Genomic DNA, 22989 nt, shown 5'->3' on the forward strand with positions numbered 1-22989 from the left:
CTCCAGAATATCACTCTAACTAAAATGGATCGAATCAGAGGTGTCTAGGTCCATCAGTGGGTTTTGACCAAAACCCACTGATGGCCCTCCCCTACTTGGATTTACCTGAAATCACGTTCCCTGTGATGTTCTGACTGGGGAGAAGGTATATCTGGTGTCAAAATGTATTTATACCCCATTTATAAGAAGGTATTGCTTCATGCCAGTTGGCACAGAACAGTGCACAACTTTTATGAAGGGGACTTTTAAATTTGATGTTATTTATTTTTTTTCATTAGGGCACGGTTAGAATGTTTGGAGTTTATATTAGGGGGAGTTAGATTTAATGTTTTATGAAACGATACGATACTAGGTCCACGTTGAGCCTGATCTACACTCATATCAGGCCTACGTTGGGCTTGATATTGAAGCATATCAGGCCCAACGGAGGATGAATATATTTTATTTTTTTCCCTGCACCTATAGAGCTTTAAATAAATGATTTTCCAGCAGATTTGGAGTCCTTGCAACTCCAGAATACCACTCGAACTGAAATGGGTCGAATCAGAGGTGTCTAGGTCCATTAGTGGGTTTTGACCAAAACTCACTGATGGCCCTGCCCTACTTGGATTTACCTGAAATCACGTTCCCTGTGAAGTTCCGACTGGGGAGAAGGTATATTTGGTGTCAAAACGTATTTATACCCCATTTATAAGAAGGTATTGCTCCGTGCCAGTTGGCACAGAACAGTGCACAGCTTTTCTGAAGGAGACTTTTAAAATTGATGTTATTTATTTTTTTTTCATCAGGTCACTGTTAGAATGTTTAGAGTTTATATTAGAGAGAGTTAGAATCAAGCTTTATGAAACGATACGATACCAGGCCCAACGGAGGCTGATTATATTTTATTTTTTTTTCCAACACCTATAGAGGTTTAAATAAGGATTTGCCACCAGATTTAGAGTCCTTGCAACTCCAGATTACCACTCGAACTAAAATGGGTTCAATCAGAGGTGTCTAGGTCCATCAGTGGGTTTTGTCCAAAACCCACTTATGGCCCTCCCCTACTTGGATTTACCTGAAATAATGTTCCCTCTGAATTTCTTACTGGGGAGATGGTATATATGGTGTCAAAACGTATTTATACCCCGTCTAAGAAGGTATAGCTCCGTGCCATTTGCCACGGAACAGTGCACCTCTTTTATTTTTCAATGACCGAGAAATGCTGTCCTATCTTATTTTGCAAGGATTACTACAATCCCTTTGTGTGAGTTTTATCTCATTTATATTTCACCACATATTTACGTGACTTTGAAATTACGAACCCCTTCCTATTGAATTGAAATGTATCACATTTTTATTTTACACAATGGAGATATGGTGTGAAGTATTATTTCTGCCTTGCAGGTGATGGTTTACACTTCTCATACCTACAATAACACTGTAACACAAAATAAATACTCCATAAACCTATATAACAGAAACATCACTTTCCACAACTATTTTTCTTACAATCCTATATATGTACTTCATACAAAACATATGGCTCAACTCCTCTAATTTACAATTCAGTCAAAAACCAGGGGCTGGCGGCATTCTACATGTCCTCCGATTATGACCCAGTTGTTTGCACCTGCTGCTTTTGATTTTTACCTTCCCATTATGTTTCGACTCGATCCTTGCCTTCTTTCGCCTACCAGGCTGCACAAGGCTATGGAGACATAGCACTATAATGTTGTTGACTCCCCTAGGCCAAAATTCCTTGCTTCGACAGGGGTAAATACGATCCATGTATGTCGTTTTCCAATTCTGTGAATGAAAATAATGCTCACAATATGGGAGTGTATCCATGTTCCGGTGAATTATGACAGCAATTGCATGTGAGCAAGGCAATCCTGAAATTTGAAACTCCCCACAGTTACAATATTTTCTCTCCAAATCAACAATGCATGAAGCACCCCATGTCTCTACTTCCATTTCGGATTGAGAGTAGGGGTGGACTTTATATCGTCTAGCTTTCTCCCTCCTTGATTCCATTTCTTTGGTAGCATGAGGTGTCAACGCAACATACCATTTCGACGCTTCCTCCTTACGGTTAAAGAACCATTGAACTACCTTTCTTCTGGTATTATCAATTAACCTGTTTATCGGAAGTTCACGTGTCTCCTTGAACAAAGCATTTAAACTCTCTACACAATTGGTGGTTAGCATTGTGTACATTCTGCCACTAAAGTGTGCATTAGCCCATCTTTTAGGGGCAATGTTCTGAAGCCACTTATGAGCATCTAGATGTTTTTCAAGCATGGACTGCATTATGAGATCATATTGTAGTGTTGTGTTTGCTTGAGTTGCTGCCCAAAACAACCCTAAACCTGACCTACTGCCAGTATCTGTTATCATATTACAAGACATGTGGTGGCAACAAAAAGCATGATGGGCAGTAGGGTAGACTTTCCTAACTGCTGATATAATGTCACGATGTCTATCTGATACTATAGTCATTGACTCTAGCTCAACATTAAAGAATCTCTTCGTATGATCCAGAAACCACTCCCATGCAGACCCACATTCAACTTCAGCGATTCCAAAGGCTACTGGGAGGACATTGTCATTAGCATCTATTGATGTAGCCATCAACAACATACCCGGATATTTGCCTCTTAGGTGTGTGGCATCAATTCCAATTAATTTACGAAGATAATACCTGAATACTCTTCTACAAGCTCCAAAACCCCAAAAATAGCGTTGGAACTGATTAATCTCATTCTTGTATAGTGTCACATAGGTTTCAGGATCCCTGACTCTTAACTCACGCAGATATAGTGGAAGATCTCTATATGCTTGGTCATAATCTCCAACAACCTTCTTCATCGCTTTCTCTCGAGTTATGTATGCTTTTCTGTAGGATATGGTCACTCCGAACCTGACTTTTATATCTGCTATAATCATACTTGGCTTGTATTATTCATTAGCAAGAAATTGCTCTTCAACAAAAAAAGTTACAAAGGATGAAGAGCATGCTTGATGATCAACACTTTCCCTAATGGTGCCACATTGGTGTTCCTTTATATATTTCGTAACAATGAACTCTACATCCCCCCGGGCAACTACTCTCCACTTACACGGTTGATTGAAGCAGACAACTTTTACTTTATTTTTTCGAGTGTCAACTGGGCTATATCTCATATGTTTAACCATGGCATGCTTCACAAGTTCATTCTTGAACTCTTGTCAAGACGAAAATATCTGTCCTACAAAAAATTCATGCAGATCTATTGCCTCTTCAATTGGCCTTTGGAGCAATCGAGAATTTAGAATATATGGATCATCAGCTATTGGGAACTCCTCCTCTAAGTCATTGTACTGTTCTTGAAATATTTCATATTGTTCAATCTGCATATCATCAGCAAAGAATTCTTGTACATCTGTATTGCATTGCATTTCCTCTCCATTTCGGTTATAATACCCTTCCTCCTCACTCCAACTAGGCTCATAGTAATCAACAAGTGTTGCACACGGGTTCAGAACCTCATCTTCTTGAATACTAGCTTCTTCATTTAGATCAAATGTGAAATTACTGCTTGTATTTCTATTTATGTTAGGTACACAACTATACTGCGAAGATGATGGAATATTTGTTCTGGATACTTCACCTATATTAGCTGCATGTCCAATGCTAGAATTTACATCAAGAGTATTCCATATCTCAGAGAGAATTTCTTCAGTTATATGATCATCCCGGATAAATAAATTACAAACTATTTTAGTAAATTTGTAACTACATAATCTATTGCTGTAGTTAAATTGTAAATTTTTCTAAAACTATGAAAGGTCTGATGTAAAGCAAAGTTTTAACCACATAACACTTTATCGATATCAGGCCCAAGGTGGGCCTGATATCGATGCTATCAGGCCGAACGTGGGCCTAATATCGATAATATCAGGCCCAACGTGAGCCTGATAACATAGATATCAGGCCCAACGTGGGCCTGATATCATAGATATCAAGCCCCTTTTGAAGCATATACTTCTTGTAAACTATGACCACCACTGACTAAACCCTAAACCAAAAATAAATAATTTTTAGCCTAACTTAACTATCAACGTCAGAAACTAACATGACTTAAATCGATTAAGTCTTCTATTACATCATAATTCAGGTGTTGTTGAATATTATTCCCCACACAACCAAAATAAACCATAACACCACTTTTTGCCACCACCCTTCCCACCAATACTGTCATTTTTATTTACCATCAATACCCTAATTTATAGTAAAAAAAAATCAATACATACATGTCTAAATCTTTAAATGTGTGCTTCTACTAATTTCCCTCTTGCAAGAAGTTTGTCCTTCTCGGTTGACGTTCTTAACTTAATTTGTCCTTGGTCTCCTCTAACAACTCTTACGCCATTATGCCATAAACCTAACTGATCTATTGCAATCCCGCCAACCAGCACGAGCAGTAATGGCAAGCGCAAGGTTCATATTTCTTTTAAGTTTATAACACCACGCAGAGGGATGGAGGGAGAGAGACGGTGACAAGACGTGCATCCGAACCACAAATTATTTTTCAATTCTATTTTCGGCTTGGATGCTTGGAAAAATGTGTTTGAAAAAGGCGGTTGCAAGGTTAGCCAAAGGGGTAATCTGGGCATAGATTTTGGTAAACTGCACCTTTTGGTAAATACCAAACGGTGATACGCCTTTTGGTAAATACATTAAACCTAGTACGCCTTTTGGTAAATTACCGTAGAAAATAAGATAGCGAAAGAAAGACAGGTGACTCAGGTGATTACTTGGTTCGGAGCCTATGTCGACTCCGACTTCAAGACCCACGATCCTTGATCGCACCGTTGGACAATTTACAATAATTCTTCTTCCCGAAATCTTCGAAAAGAAGCAATTCGTACAATGCAGCTAGAAGATAGCACACTACTATCTTCTTGAAATTAAAATAATGCAAGCTAATAAAAAATTATATCGACAAAGAGTAAGAAGCTAAGCTCATCGGCAATCCTCAATGTAGCAACTTGCTCGTGAAGATGATGCATAGAATGTCAGGAGCACGAATAGAGAACTGATTTGGAACTGATTGAAAAGTTGTCTTAGCTTGGACCTCGAGCACCCCTTATATAAGTCTCGTTTGGTCGACCAAAAAGTCTTTTGGTCGACTGATCCTCCTATCAGTCGACTGAACCCCTTGCTTTTCTTTTTCGCTGAGATCCGATCTTTGCACATTTATAAGCATTAATTGATTGGCCGATTGATCACTTTTCGGTCGACCGAACAATGCAGTTTTCTTGTTCGCCGAGATTTTCCATTAATTCTCCATTAATGCCTTAATTGTTTAGTCGACCGATCTCTGGGTTCAGTCGACCAATCGATCTGGCTTCCATGTTTGCTTTGGCACGATTTGCTCTCTATTTCGTATCAACTTGGTTCGGTTGACCAATTTATGGGTTCTGTCGACCGATCAGACTGGTTCCTGCAAAATAGAGTTAAACAAATATTCCTATAAAACAAAGTTAAGATAGTAATATATGATGCATGACTAGTAATTGACAGTGAAACTGTCTTGATCTCAACTTGAAAACCTTCTCGATTTCTTCAGTTGGATCAGCGACCTAAGGTTTTTCCTTTCTGGAACACGACCTCACCATCACTCGTCTCCAGTTGTTCACCTTAACCTACCTGCCAAATATTGGTCTTCTATACATGTTTGGATTTTGCCGCTTTTAACATCGGATCGGCTCACTAAGACTTTCTCTCGATACGAGATCCTCCAGACCTTTCGAGCTTCCCCGCCAAGTGTCAAGTCCTCTCGACCCACTTGGACTTCCTGCCTGGCTTTCATGATCTGCTAAGACTTTCCCAGTTAAGTAAACATCCTGCATATTTAGTTAACTTGTTAGATTATAATAAGACTTAACTTGAACCTTTGACAACATCAAAACTCAAATTCAATTCTGGTGCTCCCTACACCAACAGAAGAACAGAAGAAGCATCCGGTCTCCATTGCATTTATTCTAAATGTGTTGTAAAATTTTCAATTTGTAGTACTGATTCTCTATTTTTCAGTTGATTAGTAGAAATTAACTTGTACCTCAAGCAAACCCAATATTAAGAGGTGGGCTTTGAATGGACAAATATCTCTTTATGCCTCCTGAACACAGCCAAAATACCTGAAATGCCCAGCTTGGTGCTATTTACTAATTGCTTTTGGAATTTTATAGCTAATAACATGGAAAGTTCACCATAAACTAGAGAAGACAGACTTGCATAGTTAAACAATTTGAAAGACCTTGGTTTACGTGGCAAAAGATGAAATTGTTCGTTCCCAGTATTTTCATCATACTCGACTTCAAATTATCATGAGGAAGATAAATCATGGCAGTCGAGAGGATAAGTGATGGTAGAGTGAATTACACAGGATCCGAGGATTTATGTCCCGATAATTCTACGGTTCGACCCTGTGACCTTATGTAATAAGTATATCATCACTTATCATTTCGGATGATCCGTGGGGTCTGGAAGACCTTGGTTTATGATTTATGATAATAATGCTTCTATTTATTATATATATATTTTTTCCCAATTTTTACCTTTGCTATATTGATCAACTATGATTTTACATAAAATACAATCTACCCCTCCGAGAGATGCAATCTCCACATTTCCCTATGAGAGACTTTTGCACTTTGCCCACATGAGTTTGATTGCCAATGACAGTTTATCTCTTTGTTAGCCACCTAAGATAATTTGCATTGCATTTTTATTAAATGATCTAAATAACCTTAACCCTTATCTAGTTAGCAGTACAAGGTTAGGAATAAATTTTGTTGGATTTTGTTTCTTCATTAGGAAGGCTTACATGCTATGGTCGTAACACAGATGGATTTGCCATAAGAAATTAGCCCAATAAAGTAATCTAGTGAGTATGGGCTAATATTGGATGCGTATATTATATACGTAAAACCGGTAAACTACCTTTTTTTTATTATTATTATTATCATTGATGAGTTGATAAAGGATTCAAGTTCTATAGTTACATAAAGGATTATGATCTGCGTAGGGTTATGATGATCTCAGCTCTCCTTTCCATTCCATCCTGAAAGGATATACGAAAACCCTTGCTATGTAAGATCAAGCCTGCATTTGTTTTGCTTCTTGATCATTAGGTTGATTCGGCAACTTCAAGATCATGGTTTTGATCCTTGATTTAGGTTCAAATTTATAGTTTTATTTCGCTTCTGTAATTTATCTATTTTTGTAACTTTGCCATATATATATATAAAAGATTTTGTGTTAGAACTGTTTGATTCTTTATGATGTTAGTTTTTATAAAAATCTAAGTCGCATGAATTTTAAAACATGAATAACTTACATATAGGAAATATAAGAACAATAAGATCTAGTTTCATTAATCAAACATGAATCATTTTCTTTGTCCTTTAGCATCATCTGGAAATCTTAAGGAAGAAGAAGAAACGGAAGCAAATAGGAAATTTTTTTCTTAGGTGCTAGGGTTGACGGCGCCAAAAATTAAGACCATCATAGATGCAGTTTAGGTTGTCTTCCACATGCTCAGGAAGCCCATTCACTTGCGGCAGGGGTTTCACTGCCATCTCTTAGTATGAGACTCAAATTGCCACACCAAGATAGGTTCCCCTTAAGCTTCTTGTAACAATTGGATTTGTATTCTTATCTCTTATAATTGCTTGGCGGTTTCAATTTTCTCTTTCCAATTTAGCTGTGCAAATTTTCACAATTGATGCCAAACTTTTGTTTTCAAGAGTTGCATGGATTAAAAACTTATGAAAGAGAAAGAGGTTGAGGAAATAGGAAATTGAGAAGTCTCATTTTGTCTTTGTGCCCTTCCCATTTGACCTGATCATGAACTTGTTTAACTCATCTATGGAACTCCGTAGGTTGCCCTGTGAACTTTTGAGTTCATGAATACACAAGTATTACTAGCCGGTGCAAGGGCCCGAGGTACCCGGTTGACCAATGTTGTGGCGCTTTCAAGGACTTTGCTTGAAAGCAAGTGTTCTTCATCACGTGTGCAAGTGTTATAGGGTTCCTATTTTCTTAATCAAAGGGGAATCTGTAAACTTCTTTCCCTAATGAGTTCTGGATAGTTTGTTTGAAGCTCAGGATCAAACAATAAAGGGAAAAAATAGCAAATAATTCACAAGCTTATTTCTAAAAATAGAAAGAAAAACAAAAGAAACTTACATGAGAAAAGGCATGGTGCTTCCACAAGCAATGCAGCCAATCGAAATTGAAAGACAACTTTTACTAGAACAAAATCTTCAAATCCATGCGATGAACTTGTTTTTCGCTTCACCTTCATCCCCTTGTTGTGTCGCATTAGGTATTTAAGGAAACAGGGATTTCGACAACAAAGGTGCTTGTGTTTTTGGCCTCTTACAACCAATTTTTCCAACTCATGGAGCTCCTTTCACCAGCTGAAAATCTTGGGAGATTGACTAAGGAATTCACCCTGGAAACACCTTCCAGGGCAGACCACTCCTCCTCTCTTGTGGATATGCAATCGGCGAGGCTTCTGATAGATCGAGACCTTTCTGGCATACTCTCCACTTGTTCAGTAACTCGAACTGTCTCATCTACTTCACGAACATGATAAGATGGTCCCAACACAGTTGGAGCATCTGGGGAGGTGAAATCTTGCATTTCTTGCTTCCCCTCCATTTGCTTTTCGTTAATGCTCGCCGTTGCTGTCTCTGGTGGCTCAGTGTACACCTTCTCAGGGTTAAGTATCTGGGCTGGATCAGATGACGATATGCTTTCCAGGAATAGACAAACCACTGCACAGTCATCAACCTTAGATGTTGGATACTTGAGTCGCCAGGCACGTACCGCGCAATCAACAATAGCCCTAGAAGCAGTGCTGTGAGAGGGTGCAGATGCAACAATGTCTACAACTTCCTTGTTCGAAAGAACATCCCATACCTGCACCACGTAGTCATTTCTTATATTAGAAAAACAAAAAAAAAACAAAATGGAAATCTGTTACGGAAGCCATGCAGATAAATATCAGGTACCGAAATTACTCGATTGAAGTAAGCAAATGAGAAATGACTCAAAAAAATTTCCGCATCATAGTTGGGTATGTGAAAACGTCATCAATGAAAAAGGGATTGCCATATAAGCAAATCAGTTACTGGGGATAAGTTTTTTACCGACTATGATAAGACAATTGCAAACATTTCAAATATACATCTAAAGAACAAATGATAGGAAAGAAACTCAATTTGCCCACATGCACACAAACCCCGAAACCAATCTACTTGAATACATTGAATCATGCTTCGGTGAAGATCTACTCTCTAGTAGGTGTATCTAACTAAAGTTGAACCTTAGCCTTCAGCTCTAACATCTGATCAATGCAATAGTAACTGAAGAAGGGTAACCTTCATTTATTCCTAATAAGGTGCTGTCATCTCACATAAAAGGAATTGGTTTCAGGACAGATGAATAAAAAGGATATCTCAGAAGAATCTATCTAAGAATTTGAAGCAATATATGGAGCCACTTTTTCGTACTCATTCAAAAAGATAGATTTCACAGAAATGATGATGTCAATAAACACAGGTTTACTCAAAATGATAATAACTAAAAAGATTGTTTAAAACAGGTTAAACAGGCACAATAAGAGCACAAATAGATTAATGCTTTCATGATCTAAATGACTAATAAATTGAGCATATTTGATAGTTTGAATCTTAAAAAGAACCAAGCAATAATGGACCAATGGGAAACAACGCAATTTGGCCAAATCTCATTTTTCATGATTTATATATCGAAGGTTCACCACTAGAGACAAAACAAATTCTTGTCACACCAGTGTAGGCAATGGAAAAATACCCCATCAGTGGCAAGAACAATAAACTCATCTTTCTCAGTCAGACGGTGATATGAAATTTCTGGAACTGATATTAGACCATAATCTTTGAGACAAAAATCTCCAAAGGCCCTGGCCATAGCCAAACCAGGAGAATCATTGTTTGGCAGCCATACTCGTGCAACTTCTGGTTCATCCTGCAGTGCGAAAACTCTCCCTTTACATTGCTGGATTCTAGCAGCTTCCCCTGGTGACACCATATCTGAGTTTAGTACTACACGAAAACCTAATATGCAAGGAAGAGTAACAGAATCCAGCTTGAGAAGAGAGATTATTTATCAATGTAGAGAAGTAGATATGAAACGATATCATACTGGGCATCAAATAAGGTATAACTAATTTCACTTCTTAAAATGGATTACTAAAAATAAAGAAAAGGTTGATGATAAGTACCCTACTTAATTCCAAAGGCACCTAGCAGAAACTAAAGGATATTTCATTAATAATTTTCTATGACAAAATTGATTTAGATGTTAATGCGTAAAAGATATTATAAAAAAACAGTACTTGGAAGATTGGGCTTCAGATCAACAGTCAACTGCATGGCTACCAAGTTATTGTCCTTATCTCGTGTTCCCATTATTGCTCTTGAATCACCAATGTTTCCAATAACAAGATCCTGTCCCTGGTGTGTGGAACAGAGTGTTATAAATTTAGCAGCCAACAATCTCTAAAGGCAAAACAAAATCTCAAATCTTTTAGCATTATCTTAATGCAACTACATCAACTTGAAATGAAGTAGATGAATCTTGCATGTTGAGAAACAAAGCTAAAACGATTTGAAGCTTTTAAGATGAAGAATTGATATATTGTCTACAAGAAAACATTCTAAATTATGATAAACATCTAAGAGACTGTAGGACAATAACTTTGAACATAGAGAAATTTAATTTTGATTTATTACCTGCTTTACTATAGTGACAGCTGTAGTTCCACTGCAGAAGCAATCAATTGTCGGATGAAACTTCAACTCTTTGTCCATCAACTTGAAAGATTTGAGAAAAGACTGTTTCAATGGAAGATACATCTCTGGTAAATTTTCATTTTCATCATCTACAGCATCACGCCCGTCATCATCAATAATTGATACTGTTTCCTCAGAGTTCATACTGCCAGAAATGCTACCATTTAGATCAGGGCTGTCATGATTGGTGAGACTAGCTCTCCAACTGGTGCAGAACTTAAGAGGAAGAGAATCTCTGACTTTCTTTGAAACCATATGACCATAAGGACCATGGCCATCAAACACCCCACAGAAGACAGTGTCTTTCAATAAAGCAAAATTCTACAGTTGCACATTTATAGCACAAAAATTAGCTGAAGGCTCAATATATCTGCTCAATATTGCATTTCCAGTTGTTTTTCCAATAATATGTGAACATAATAAAAGCAAGATTTGGATAATATAAGCTTGCTTCGATCTCAGCCTCTCTCCAGGTTCATATCGAGAAGCATAATATTATACACAGTGCCTCAAACATTCTGGTATTCTAGGCATTGGCAAAGCAGAACATCAGAACAAAAATGACTACAAGTGCCAATTCAAATAGCAAACAGAAATTTGGCGGTTTTCGAAGCCATTACTCGTCAAAACTTAGCATAAGCAGTGCTGATGGCGGTTAAAGATGATTAATAAGTGTACACTCTTTGAGTGCTCCCAGCTACTTTTTCATGCAGAAATCAAGTTGTTGCGTTGTCTTTTCTTTCTTTTGCATAGCAATAACTCATTAGAAAGAAAGGAAGAGACTCGACTTTCACTTAGAAAGGCAAAAAGGACTAGGGTTTCTACTTTCTTAGGTAAAATGGGAAAACTGCAATAAATTACTAACAGAAACAAGGTACAAAGGAGAAACATGAAGAGGAATCACAGAAAAGTAAAGGAAAACCATGCTCCAAATACATCACCATGAAAGATTTTTATCGGCCAATTGAATAAGCATCAGCTAAGGAATATCAACCCAACCTAATTAAAGAATGCTCAGTAGAATGAAAGGTCAAAAGAGCATCAGAGGAATCAGCCACAAAGGGACTGAATCCGGCAAGTTAAAGGAAAAGGACACAAACGCATACAGATAAAGTTTAATTCACAATGAAAACAAAAAATTCATAATTAGGTGGAAAGGTCGGGATTCATCGGGGTAGTAACTAGAACAAACTCATCAAAAAGTTAGTTTTTGTTTAAAGAAAACAAGAGAAGAAAACTCAGAAGGAAATGTCTCCTAAATCGAACAAAAGAAGAAGCACGCGAGCTCCAGAACAGGCATACCTCCCACACGATCATAGCATCCTGATTGGTACCCTTCCTTCCCTGCTGCGTGTAAAGGCAAGCCGCCTCGCTGGCGCCATTCGAGGACATCCGACCGGGCGCGCCTTGGAGCTCGTCTTCCTCAGTGCGGCCGGCACCATCGGCAACCCCGCCGCGGCGGGCGTCACCAGCCCACTTATGCTTCTCCCTCCCTGCCATCCTCCTCCCTCCCCAGCTCCTTGAGCCGAAGCGGTCTTTCCCATCGTAGCTACCTGTTAGGGTTCCGTCAGACACCGGCGACGGCCGGGTCGACGAGAGACAGGAGCCCATCGAGCAGCCGAGAGAGAGAGAGAGGTTGGAAAATGGTGAGGAAGTTGTGTGTGTAGACGTGGGGCTGCCGCCGTGGTTGGACATTAATTACATTCAAACGGCAGTCCTTTTTGTTGCATTATTCTCTCCATTTAATTATTATTCAACTTTCAATATATTTTTTTAATCGAAAATATCTAATTAATCGATTAATCTAACAATAATAAAAATTGTCCGACCGACCAGAAGTAAAACATAAATTTAAATATCACAGATATATGAAATATCCGACGTAAATTTCAAATTTTCATTGCAGGAATGAATAAGAGAAATACAATTTGAATAAATGAATGTTTTAAAAGTCCATTTTAAATGTGTATAAATTATATTTTAAATTTATTTTATAATTTCAGAATTAATGGAAACATCTGAATTATTAAAAAAATAAAATTGTCTTACTTCTCTACATAATATTAAATAGTAAGTAAATCATAAATCCAAAATAATAATATATATCCAATAATAAAAATAACAAATTGTTTATACACCTATAGAGCTCAACTAACAATATTATTATCCTTATAAATTAAATTATATTTAGTTAAATCATAAAATTATATTCTTTTTGTTATAAGAATTTATACCGTATGCATTTGAATAAAAATTAATAAATAATTTATTATATGCAAATAGTGGAATTTTATAAATTTAAACGAGTTAGGTGCTTGGTTCATTGAAAGGAATGGAATTTCTTTCAATAAGAATGAGATTGATAAAAGTAGGGAATGGAAATGGGAGTTTTTCCATTCCCCTTTTTTTACTAGGGAATGACTCATTCCTATGTTTAGGGTAATGAATCCATGGGACCCACCACTAATCCCCCAAACCAAACACTCACTTTCAATCTCTTTCCCATTCCTTACTCTCATTCCATCTAACCAAGTACCCCCTAATTAGTTATTATTAACTTACACTTAAACTTAGCGGTTGAGCTTGTTAAATAGAAGTGATTTTACTTTCTGAATTTTACTTAAACATGTAAAGCCATTTTGCTTTTGAAATTGAAGTGATTGAATTAGGGTAATTAATTATGAAGATTATAATGTTAAGAATTTGCATGAGATTAGCTCTAGTGTCATGCTTGAAGTCATGTATATCTTGTGGCTTGTGCTATTTTTTTTAGTTTCTATTAGTTTGGTAATTTTGCAATAAAGTCACCAACAATTATTTGTTAAAACATATAAAAACATAGGTTTAGCTCATTACTCATTTGCTTGGGTTCACAAAATGAGTGCCCTATGTAGTCAAAAAAAGAAGAAAAAGACACCGATCGTCTAGGTCATGGGGATTAATTGAGCTTCATTTTTCTGAATTAATCAGGTGAAATTTGAACATCTGAATTATTGAAAAAAACATCATTAAATGTGAACACAATGAATCCACTAAATATTTAATGCAAAGGGAATTTAAGGGTTCTTGCAAGAGCTGGAGGCGCATTAAGGGCTTGTTTGCCAGAGGAAAAGAAAATTTGTGAAAACAAATGGTAAGAAAATAAAGTTTTGGAAGTTGTGGAAAGTGTAATATTTAGATGACAACTTAAGATCCTTTCATTGCACTATAACCCAGGCAAGTCTACTCCAAACTTAAATGTAATAGCTAGATGAGGTTTTTTTTTTAATAATTAAGTATATTATAAGAATTCTTATTTGAAGATGCAACATTACTATTCTTTTATTTTTAACTTTATATGCTCTTTAACACATTGTAAAACATGAGTCATTCCCTCCTAGCGTCCTCATCAATCTATCCTTAATCAACACAGAAGAAATAAATCATAAATGACTACTAATTATTAGTATAGTAGTCAAGAAATAGAGAAAAGACTACTAATTATTAGTATAGTGATCAAGAAATAGAGAAAAGTATGCTGATACACTAAATTTCGAATCCAAAATTTTATATGATAATACTCTATATCCTAATCACAACACTGTCCAACAGACTTCGCTCTTTATAACATGTCTCTTAAGGAAGTAAAAGGTAATTTTAATCATCGTCCGTCCTACAATAATATAGAAGCAGGTAATTAAATAAACAACTAGCAAACTCTCGGCAGGAAGGTTATTTTTGTCCAAAAATAAATAAATAACTAACTACTGAAATCAAGTGCGCTGCAGCCTTGGGTAACAACTTGTTTTCTTCGACATGGTGGTAAAAAGATGAATATGTTCGTCCCTAGCATTCGTACTAATCCGTTTTAGGATCAACACGGAGGAGGTAAATCATGGACGGCTACTAGCTTTTGGAATAATGACTAACACATAAGGGAGACATTTACTTGACTTTACCGAGATTCGAACCCCCGACCTCATGGTGACAACACTTCATGCAGCTCGTCAGGGAGGTCTAATAGCTAATATACGAGATACTATCAATTTAAGATTTGAGGTTTAAATTTTAATATAATTAAGATAAATATTTTTTTCATATGTTAGTTACTATTCTAAAAGATAGTAGTCATTCATAATTTATCTCCTTCGTGTTGAACCTGAAATAAATTGATAGAGATCCTTGGTACGAATATGATCATTTTTTTTCTCAGCTTGTTTTCTTTAACATGCCGCTTAAGATAGGATAAACCCAGCTAGATTTGGAGATGACTGATTTGGTCTCATAAAATTTTTTCACCGAACATTAAGATAAATCGAAAAATTCTTATGATGGATAGTTAAGAAGCCCAGTATCCTTTAATTATATATCCTATTTAAATAAAAAATTTCTATAAAATTATTATAGTTAAAAATCAAACGATAAATATTTAAATAATAATCTAAATTTTCTTCCCTACACCACAGTAGAGATAAGCTTGAAAGTGATGGTGACCAAATAAGTAGAATCCAATTTGTTTCTTTAATTATTTTACAAATTCAACCAAGTTAACTAATTTAATTACAAAAGTCAAAGAGGAGGAAAAAACTGATGGCACTTTAGTCAACATCAATCAATGTTCTAACCATGCACGCCACTTGGTATGGCGAGCGTAACACCTCGAAAATGAGATTTGAGAGTGATGGTGGCCAAATAGTTTGCCTGAACGTAGAAATATATAGATGAAACGTCACTTTCATTTATCAATTCGGTTCTATCCAAATTGAATGGAATTAAATGTTTTATTTGTGACTATTTATCGTAGCAAAAAACAGGAAGTCATATCTCCTATGAAGATTTAGTGGTTAGCGGGATAAATATCTTTTTTTATGTATTAGTCATTATCCTAAATATTAGTAATCATCTATGATTTATCTTCTCCGTATTGATCTTGAGATAGATTAACGAGAACACTAAAGACGAATATATTCATTTTTTACCATAAAAAAATAAAAAATCATCACTTACAGATTTCTTCAGGATAACCCCAAGCATTCTGAAAAAGAATAAATGAGACATTAATTAGACCTTTGTATGTAACACCTTGCAAAAAAATATAACTCATTTATCTAGAAGTCTAACTAATCCATCTGAACAAGATAGGTGGTGGTGCGATAGGTCTAGTTAAACTAAGCAACTTATATCAGAGAAGTAAATATATCCAAATATGATAAGTGTAAGATGACAATAGATCGGATTTGAATAAGATTTTTTATTCTCATTCTTCGTTTTTATTTATTATATTTATCTTTATTTCCATTAGGGAATTCAACTTTTATCTTCATTAATATTCATATCCACCTAAATATCCTATTATCACATACAATTGTATTTTTTTTTTCAAATTTGAATTATTTCCATGAAATTATAAATACTTACCAAATTCTTAAGAAAATAATAAGAAAAAAAAAATAAAAATTAACAAATTAAATATCATAGAAGAAATAATAAAGAGGTGGGTCATCCGTGAAATGAAAGAAGAAAAACTATAAAATTCAAAAGATAGAAAAACTATAAAATTCAAAAGATGTTAGTGTATTTTAAATTTTGTTTGGGATTTAGGAAAAGAAAATTTTCTTTTATATATACATAGATGCACACACAAAGTTGTTATGCTTCTCGACTTTTGTTGCGTGTCTATGTGTGACTGCAACTATTTTTTTTTTATTGTAGCAGTGTCCATTAGAATTTTAAAAAAAATTATATATCTTCTTTCCCCTTTCCCTCTCGTAATTCTTTGAAATTCCCTTTCTCTCAACAAAGCTCTGAAGTTAGGTTTAGTCCTCACAGTGATGTCGTTCTCTTCATAACGCCCGACTTACCGCAACACCATCCCTCTCCGAGTTCCCATTCCCCTCTTGACAAAGCTCCAAAGTTAGGTTTTCTCCTCGCTGCGACGTCGTCCCTCTTCGCCAGACCCCCCCTTCCCCTCCCTCGCGGTCGCATGTGCGTGCCACCATTGAATGTCGTGTTGAAGTGTATACTAAAAGTCTAACTTATGTAAACATTTATTTGTTGAAATAAAAGAATCACATTGGTCAATATTTGTATTTATTTGTTAAATGTAATTGTTCAATTAATTTATATAGTAGATAACATGGAGTGTGATGTCACACTCAGGAGATCATGTTGTTGGTTCTCTATAAATTATAAACAATTTGCTCACGACTAAGAAGGAAAGGAACAAACCATCAAAATAGTCGTAGTGTAATTAAGTATTAGTTTATCTTGACTAATAAATTACACTGATACACTTTAAGTGTATTGAGTATGATCATTTAGGTAAGTTCTATTTGTACTGACCTAGTAAAAGAACTAGACCTTAGTTATTATGGAAATGTGTGCTCTTAATCCTAATATAATAACAAGCACATATATTTAATATTTATTTCTTTAACTTATCAAAGGGTGAGGTTTAGCTCGATAAATTAATATGCCCAATAAGTTGGGAAATGATATTACTTATAGTGTGTGTTGTTGATTATAGAAGGAATCTGTGTCATAGTTATCTAGGTTGAGAATGTCCCCAAGAGGAACTCAAAAGGATTGTCATGTTAAACCCTACAGGTGGACTTAGTCCGACATGACAATGAAGTTGAGTGGTACTACTCTTGGAGTTAGATATTAATTAAGTGAGTTGTCAGTAACTTACTTAATTAGTGGGCATTCGTAATCTTAAACACAGGGAGACTAACACACTCATGATAAGAAGGAGCCCATAATGTAATTTGAGATTGGTGCGGTAGTGTGATAATAACTCTCTAGTGGAATGAGTTATTATCGATGAACTTGAGTTATGTGTTTGGGGCCAACACGTGATACTCAAGCTCATCGGAAGGTCAAAACTAATTTCTCCTCTAGGTCCTTGTCGTAGCCTCATTATTGCCTCAAGTCCATCCAAATATAAGGCTCTTCTTGGTGTCCAAGAAGTGGGTCGGTCCAATGCTTGGTGACCAAACAAGGGCCGGCCACATCCTCTTTATAGGGGCCGACCCTATTGCTTGGTGACCAATCATGTAGGGGCCGACCAAGATTAATTCAAATAAGAGGGGTGTTTTGAATTTTTAAAATCTTCTCTTTGTAGAAAACTATAAGTTTTAAAAGGGAGATTTTAATTTTTTTAAAAACTTTCCTTATTTGAATTTGGCCACATGTTTTAATAGAGAGTTTTAAAAGTTTTAAAACTTTCCTTTTTTAACCATCCTCATGGTTTAAGAAAAAAAGGGAGAAAAGTTTTAAAATTAAAATTTTCTATCAGCATGTTAAAAAAAGGAAATTTTGTAAGAGAAGTTTTAAATTTTAAAACATGGTTTTAATTTTTAGAACTTTCCTTTTTAACTCCTACTTTATGAAAGAGAGCTTGTAAAATTTTATAAGAGTTTTTCTTGTAAAATTTTATAAAAAATATATTTCCTTTTTCCCCTTGATGAGGTGGCCGACCACCTTGCTTGGTGCCCAAGCAAGTGACCGACTATATTAAATTAATTAAAATCATCACAAAATTAAAATTGGTGATTGATTCAATCAAGAGGAAAGAAAAGGACAAATAAAAAGGAAAAAGGAAAAACTCTTGGATGATTTTATTTTTTGTAAAAAGTTTTTCCTTATTTGCCTTGGGCAAGTAATATAAAAGAAGGGGTGAGGGGGCTTCATGAGACACAATTCTTATTCTCTTGCTTGGAGATCATCAAGTGGTCGGCCCTCCCTCTCTTCTCTCTTTTCCCTTTTGCTCTCTTCTCCTTGGTAGTGTTGGTGGCCAGATTTTAGAAGAAGAGGAGGAAGCTTTCGGGTGGTGTTCATCTTGGAGGATCATCGCCCACACGACGTCCAAGGCGAGGCGAGGAATACGACAGAAGATCTCGAGGTCATTAGCTTACAAAGAGAAGGTATAACTAGTAGTTTTCTTCCGCATCATACTAGTTATTTTCTTTGTAAGAATTCTAAATACAAGAGGCAATTAGATCTAGTTTTTCGAATTTATTTTTCGAGTTTGTGTTTTCTTCTTTTTCGAATTTGTGATTCGATTGTTCTTTTTGGTTAACCTAGAGTTATTTAAGGAAATTAAATATTAACTTTCCTTAAAAGGCTTTGCCTAGGCGGTGGTGGTTGCTCCCATATCCAAGAAGGTCATGTGTCTCTCCATGCAGTCCTGGAAGCCAATTTTGGAAATTAATATTTAATGAAATTAATAACTTAGGTAGATTTGAATCAATAGTGTTAAGTTCCGCTTGCGATTCAAATCTAAACCATTAAGAACAGATAAGTTAAATTTGGAATCAATGATGTTAAGTTCCATCTGTGATTCCTAATTTAACTTCTAAAGAACACAATAGGTTATTTAAGGAAAGGTTCGACACTTGTACAAAAAATTTTGTACAGTAGAACCGGTGTGTTTTCCTAGGATTAACCAACAATTGGTATCAGAGCTAGGGTTTGCCTCTGTGTGTTTAAAATTCAAATAGGTTATGCACATGTCATATATAATTTAGGCAGGATAATAGAAGGATGTGCTAACTCTTTGGTTACAGGCTCCAACTATTATGGTTTATTGATATTGTGTGTGATTGGACCCTTGGACATGTCAAGGGCATTATTTGTGTGCATGATTGTATGTATAAAATACAGCAGGAGCTGTATTATTTTTAGAATTTTATTTTTTGTTCGATCTAGAATACATGTACATTTCCTCGTGGAATATAGGATCGATACATGTAAAATTTTATTTTTGTCGCGGATCGGATTCTTGCGAGGCGTGGTACTTTTGGAGCACTAGAGGCGCAGCGGAATAAGAAGCAAGATGGATGCGACGACTCGACCTGATGGCGGTGGCTAAAGATGGCAGCAGCTAGGGTTGGAGCACATGGAGGACAGTAACAGAAAAAGGCCATAATAGTTGGAAAATAATTTCCATATTTATTGCTTTTATTTACTGTGATGTGTGTGTATGCATTTGATGTATGCTAGGATAGTTTAAAATTCCTCATTTTAAATAACTAAGTGGGAGAGGAATTTTAATAAATCTCATGGTCTCCATTACTGGTTTGTAAGTGATGCAACAAGCTTGCGTGTTAGCTCTGAGTGCCTCCCTCCACAACGGATGGGTTTGTTGTTGATCACTAGATCAAATTTTCTTAATGGATGGTTATAGGAAATTATTTAGGAGCGTGTGATCTTCTCCAACTGAAGGGGCACAATCCTATTTAATGGACTTAGTATCAAGTAATGGTATACACTTAGACGCATTCAATAGTATCCTCCCCAACAGAGTCACTGCTATTGTATTGTGTGACCAAAGTGAAACCAACTATTAATTTTATTTGTCATAAAGTTAGGATGACAAGATAATAAAATTAATGGGTCACACCCTCCTCTTACAAATGTTAAATTTGTATACGTCCACACTAACGTGACATGCAATATTCATGGTGATTTGAGGTGTTGGTTAATTTAAAATATATTGTTTGAGGAATCAATATTATTCTAAATTTAGAGTCTTGACCAAAGTTTATTTTTGTGATTCTTAGGATGACTTTCAACCCACTGGCCATTATACTGAAAGAGAACAAATTTACTGGTCCAAACTATATAGATTGGAAAAGAAACCTGGACATTGTTCTTACTGCTGAGAGCTATAAGTTTGTACTAACTGAGGCTTGCCCTGATGCACCTGACGGTGACTCTACCCCAGAGGAGATTGAGTATCATAAGAAATGGGTAAAAGCTGATGAGATGGCGCGGTGTTACATTTTGGCATCAATGTCAAATGTATTGCAACATCAGCATCAAGATTTACCAACAACTTATGATATAATGAACAATCTCAAAGAACTCTTTGGGCACCAGAGTCGGACTGCTAGGCAAGAGGCAATGGGAAAGCTAATGACAGCCACCATGTCTGAGGGGACACCCGTAAGGGATCATATCCTCAAAATGATGGCCTATCTGAACAAAATACAAGTTCTTGGAGGAGAAATCGATGGGGAAACCCAGGTCGATATAATTCTCCAAACGCTACCCAGAAGTTTTGAGCAGTTCCGCCTGAACTATAACAGGAACAAAAGAGAGTATACGTTGGCGGAACTTCTGACAAAACTACAGGCAGCAGAAGGTATTTTTCGTCAAAGTTCTCAGATTCACTATACTGAAAATGGTTCTACTTCTAAGTTGAAAGACAAGAAGAAGAAGAAACAGGTTTTTAGTAAAGAAGGTGAATAAACCTCAGGGTATAGGACAGAAAGCTGGAATGAAGAAGCCGAAGGGCAAGTGCTTCATCTGCAAGCAGTCTGGACATTGGAAGGCAGACTGTTCTCGTAAGAACCAGAACAATAAAGGTATATCTCATACTCTAGTAGTTGAAACATGTTTAACGGTGTTATCTACCAGTACCTGATGTGTAGATACGGGAGCCACTAATCATGTCTGCAATTCTTAGCAGGGGTTCTAGGAAACCCGGCGACTATTTGATGGAGAGATAATTGTCTACATGGGCAATGCTACTAAGGTGACGGCTGTTACAGTGGGAGTCGTCTACTTATCATTTGATAGGAATAGAAATTTGATTTTAAGAAATTGTCTTTATGTACCTAGTTTTAGAAAGAATTTAATTTCAGTTTCTAAATTGTATTTGGATGGATATTCAGTTTCCTTTAGTAACAATGTCGTTATAAAGAGAAATAAGGTGATTATCTGTTTTGGTGCATTGGTTGGCAATTTATACACTTTAAATCTAATTTCTCCCACAAAGCAAAATATGGAAATTAATAACACATCTTCTAACTCTAATAAGAGAAAAGAACCTTCGGAAATGAACCAAACGTATCTTTGGCATCTAAGGCTTGGACATATTAACTTAAGTAGGATTCAAAGGCTTGTAGCCGATGGACTCTTGGGTTCATTAGAGTTGGAAAACTTTCCAACATGTGAATCTTGCTTGGAAGGTAAAATGACCAAGAGACCTTTTAAGGCCAAGGGGTATAGAGCCAAAGATGCGTTAGAATTGGTTCATTCTGATTTGTGTGGTCCTATGTCTATCCAGGCAAGAGGTGGTTATGAATACTTCATCTCCTTTATAGACGATTATTCAAGATACGGATATATTTACCTGATGCATCGCAAGTCTGAATGCTTTGACAAGTTCAAAGAATATATGGTTGATGTGGAGAAACGTCTTGGTAAAAGTATCAAGACACTACGGTCTAACCGTGGTGGCAAATACCTCTTTGGAGAGTTTAGGAATTACTTATCAGAAGTCGAGATTCAATCCCAATTGTCTGCACCTGGTACACCCCAACAGAATGGTGTGGCAGAACGAAGGAATAGGACTCTTATGGAAATAGTTAGATCGATGATGAGTTATTCAGAATTACCAAATTCATTTTGGGGATATGCTCTGGAAACAACAGTGTACATTCTGAATATGGTACCTTCTAAAACAGTTCCTTCTACTCCCATGGAATTATGGAATTGGCGAAAGCCCAGTCTGAATCATATCCAGATATGGGGTAGTCCAGCACATGTGCTGAAGGGAGATACTGACAAGTTGGAATCACGTACAGAAGTTTGTCTATTTGTGGGATATCCTAAGGGAACGAAAGGTGGTTTGTTTTATAATCCTAAAAATCAGAAAATCATTGTTAGCACCAATGCTCGATTTTTAGAAGAAGATATTGTAATGAACCATAAGCCCATGAGTGAAATTGTTCTAGAAGAAATTAGAGAGGACACGTCTACTTTAGTACCAATAGTACAAGATGAAGTACCATAAGAAACTGCAACACATGTCACACATGATACACAGCCAGAGACAGTGCCTCGTCGTAGTGGGAGGGTTGTGAGGCAACCTGAGAGATTCATGTTTTTGGGTGAGTCTTCGGACTTGATCCCAGGTAAACATGAACCTGATCCCCGAACATATGACGAAGCACTCCAAGATATAGATGCAGTATCTTGGCAAAAGGCAATGAATTCCGAAATAGAATCTATGTATTCTAATAAGGTCTGGGAGCTTGTAAAACCACCTGATGGTGTAAAAGCCATTGGATGCAAGTAGATCTACAAAAGGAAAAGAGGGATAGATGGGAAGGTAGAAACCTTCAAAGC

At 36.3% G+C, this 22989-nt stretch overlaps 1 protein-coding gene across 1 annotated transcript; it reads right to left on the minus strand.

The window, feature by feature from the left end:
- Positions 1-8167: 8167 nt before the first annotated feature.
- LOC122027578 (probable protein phosphatase 2C 66) lies at positions 8168-12559 on the minus strand. The gene is made up of 5 exons (XM_042586563.1): positions 12175-12559; positions 10813-11193; positions 10416-10533; positions 9872-10095; positions 8168-8956 (listed from the first exon to the last, which is right to left on the minus strand). The coding sequence occupies exons 1-5, from the start codon at positions 12481-12483 to the stop codon at positions 8411-8413; spliced, it is 1578 nt and encodes a 525-aa protein (XP_042442497.1). The 5' UTR covers positions 12484-12559; the 3' UTR covers positions 8168-8410.
- Between the last annotated feature and the right edge of the window lie 10430 nt (positions 12560-22989).

The sequence above is a fragment of the Zingiber officinale genome, chromosome 10A, assembly GCF_018446385.1.
Source record: "Zingiber officinale cultivar Zhangliang chromosome 10A, Zo_v1.1, whole genome shotgun sequence".
NCBI lineage: Eukaryota > Viridiplantae > Streptophyta > Magnoliopsida > Zingiberales > Zingiberaceae > Zingiber > Zingiber officinale.